This window comes from Dama dama, chromosome 11, assembly GCF_033118175.1.
Source record: "Dama dama isolate Ldn47 chromosome 11, ASM3311817v1, whole genome shotgun sequence".
Classification (NCBI taxonomy): domain Eukaryota; kingdom Metazoa; phylum Chordata; class Mammalia; order Artiodactyla; family Cervidae; genus Dama; species Dama dama.
Genome location: NC_083691.1, coordinates 102,742,392 through 102,745,553, shown reverse-complemented (window position 1 = coordinate 102,745,553; position 3,162 = coordinate 102,742,392). Strand labels below are relative to the sequence as shown.

Sequence of the window (3,162 nt, the reverse complement as noted above, 5' to 3'; positions counted from 1 at the left end):
AGATGAACTTATTTGCAAAGCAGAAATAGAGTGATGGATGTAGAGGACAAAGTATGAATACCAATGGGGGGGGGTGTAGAGTGGGTTGAATTGGGAGATTGGGCTTGGCATATGTATACTGCTATGAATAAAATTGATAACTAATGATAATCCTCATGTATAGCACGAGGATCTCTAGTCAGTGCTCTGTGGTGGCCTAAATGGGAAGGGAATCCACAGAAGAGGGGGTATGTGTGTATGTGTGTCTGGTTCACTTTACTGTACAGCAGAAATGAACACAACACTGTAAAGCAACTCTACTCCAGCAGTTTCTTTCATTGTTTTCTTTATTTTCTGCCTCCTTTCCAGGTTTTTATGGCTATTCCAAGCTGAAAGAATTGTTTTTTAATTTCATAGTAGAAATAGCTCTTTATGTTATAGATGATAGTGAAATTAAAACTTTCTCAGTTTGCAAGTGGGATAACAGAAGCCCCATGAAGCTTAACAATTTATCTAGAGGTATAGCTCCAATATCTCAGAATCAGATTTGCATAATTTTGCTTTCCTTTCTACTATATCACATCACTCTTTATTATGAGAGTTTGATATCAAATATGGGAACAAAAACTCATGTATACAAATATCACAGTTCCTTAAGAAGAAGAACCTGCAACATCATCCAGTCTCAACTATTTGAACACTCATAGCAGTATTCAGACAGGAAAATGTGTGTGTGTGTGTGTGTGTGTGTGTGTGTGAAAAGTAATATGAACATTTTCAGGATATAGATGTTGTCATATTCCCAAACTCAAAAGTTGTTTCAAATTTCAGTTGAGTGCCTTAGACAGATTAGAAAGAAGCAAATTGTTAGAAACAGATGAAAGAATCTTTATGAAACATGAGGGAAGTGAGAGGGCTGGTTAGATGTGTGACTTAGAGGATTATTTTATCTCTTTCAACTTTGTGTCTAAATCTGAAAGGACTATCATTTGACATAAGATGATCAAAATATGTAGAATATGTCCACTTCCATTTCTTTAGGTATACATGCTAAGCAGTGGTAAGGACCCATTTTTCCATTTTTATCGATTCTGGTTATTCATTTGTTTTGAGTTAAAAATAAATGTTGCTGGTCTTTGTTACTTTTTTTTTTTTTTTTAACTTTCAGGTAATGTAATTGTCTCTTGGGAACTTGACCTGCTAAACTAATTCCATGGAAAAAATAAGCAATGTAACTGAATTTGTTTTCTTGGGTCTTTCTCAAAACATAGAGATTGAAGAAGTGTGTTTTGTGGTATTTTCTTTCTTCTACATAGTCATTCTTCTGGGAAACCTTCTCATCATACTGACAGTTTGTGTGGGCAACCTTTTCAAGTCTCCTATGTATTTCTTTCTCAACTACCTGTCTTTTGTGGATATTTGTTACTCTTCGGTCACAGCTCCTAAGATGATTGTGGGCCTATTAGCCAAAAGGAAAACGATCTCCTATGTGGGGTGCATGTTGCAACTCTTTGGGGTACATTTCTTTGGTTGTACTGAGATCTTCATCCTTACTGTAATGGCCTATGATCGTTACGTGGCTATTTGTAAACCCCTATGGTATATGACCATCATGGATAGAGACAGATGCAATAAAATGCTACTGGGGACTTGGATAGGTGGGTTCTTACACTCCATCATCCAAGTGGCTCTGGTAGTCCAACTACCCTTTTGTGGACCCAATGAGATTGATCATTACTTTTGCGATGTTCACCCCGTGCTAAAACTCGCCTGCACAGACACATATGTTGTTGGTGGTGTTGTGACAGCCAACAGCGGTACCATCGCTCTGGGGAGTTTTGTCATTTTGCTAATCTCCTATACCATCATCCTGGTGTCCCTGAGAAAGCAGTCAGCAGAAGGCAGGCGCAAAGCTCTCTCCACCTGTGGCTCCCACATCGCCGTGGTCATCATCTTTTTTGGTCCCTGTACTTTCATGTATATGCGTCCTGATACTACCTTTTCAGAGGATAAGATGGTGGCTGTGTTTTATACCATCATCACCCCCATGTTAAATCCCCTGATTTATACACTGAGAAATGCAGAAGTAAAAAATGCAATGAAGAAACTGTGGGGCAGGAGGGTTTTCTGGGAGGCTAATGGTAAATAGTAAAAAGTAACAATCCAAGGTGGATGATCTCAAAGTTTCTCATCTGCACAGTGAAGACAATAATAACGATCTCACAGGGTGTCTTGAGGGAACAAATAAGAGAATAACACATTTACAGAAACAAGTTATTATTTATCATTATGATTATATTTGTTCTAATACTTCATAATCATAATTTTCTGAAATATCTAGAACAAAGAAATCCTATCAAACTCAGAAATTCAGCATGGTCAGACTTTCCCCTCTTTATTTTTTTCCTTTTTTCAATTTTCTTTAAAGAATGAGAGTTCACCGTGATTGTATTGATACTTAAGGCTACTTTCTAGTGTTTAGATTTATGGTTCTTACATAATGAACATTTGATATGTGTATGTTGTTTGAATGAAAGGATTCAGGAAAAATGACCAAAATCTGAGCTAAGGAATTCTGGTACAAGTCCTCCAAAACAGCAAAACTAAACCTTGTAAGGTTTGGATGTGAGGGGTTGTGGGCAGGATGTCAAAGAGATAAAACACAGGCGTAGAAAGCAAAAGACTTGTTATCCTCCGGTTTGGGGAAAAAGCTTTCTTTCTCTAGGACTCATTTTCCTTACTCAAACAATAAGTCTATTGGAAAAAAAAAATTATCCCTAATATCCACATTTTAACTTTAGCATTCTCTTTATATGCTTCTGATAACTGACTCTTGTAGTCTGTAGTCAGCCATCACTATTAATGTAAAGTGATTAACAGGAAAACTTAAACTGAACAATACCAAAGACATCTGTGATGAATACAAGACTGTGTGTTAATCAAGAGGGTAAATGTAATTTACTGAAATGCATGGTTGGGAAACCATATTTCCTCCAATGTTTGAACCAAACACCTTTACTGAAAACAGTGTCATTTATCACTGCTTCCTTGACTGGCACAACCTGATTTCTAGCTGTGGATTCTAGAGAGAATCATTCTGGACAAATGAATGTACCTTTCTTAGGTAAATGATACTTGCCCTAGTAATGCATTCCTCTTCTCTTTGCCCGACCTAAGCTTTAT

At 37.1% G+C, this 3,162-nt stretch overlaps 1 protein-coding gene across 1 annotated transcript; it reads left to right on the top strand.

Annotated features, from left to right (window-relative positions):
- The first annotated feature begins 1,192 nt into the window (after positions 1 to 1,192).
- On the top strand, positions 1,193 to 2,128 carry LOC133065644 (olfactory receptor 4S2). The gene has a single exon (XM_061156345.1). It carries the CDS (start codon positions 1,193 to 1,195, stop codon positions 2,126 to 2,128), a length of 936 nt encoding a protein of 311 aa, XP_061012328.1.
- Positions 2,129 to 3,162: the final 1,034 nt, after the last annotated feature.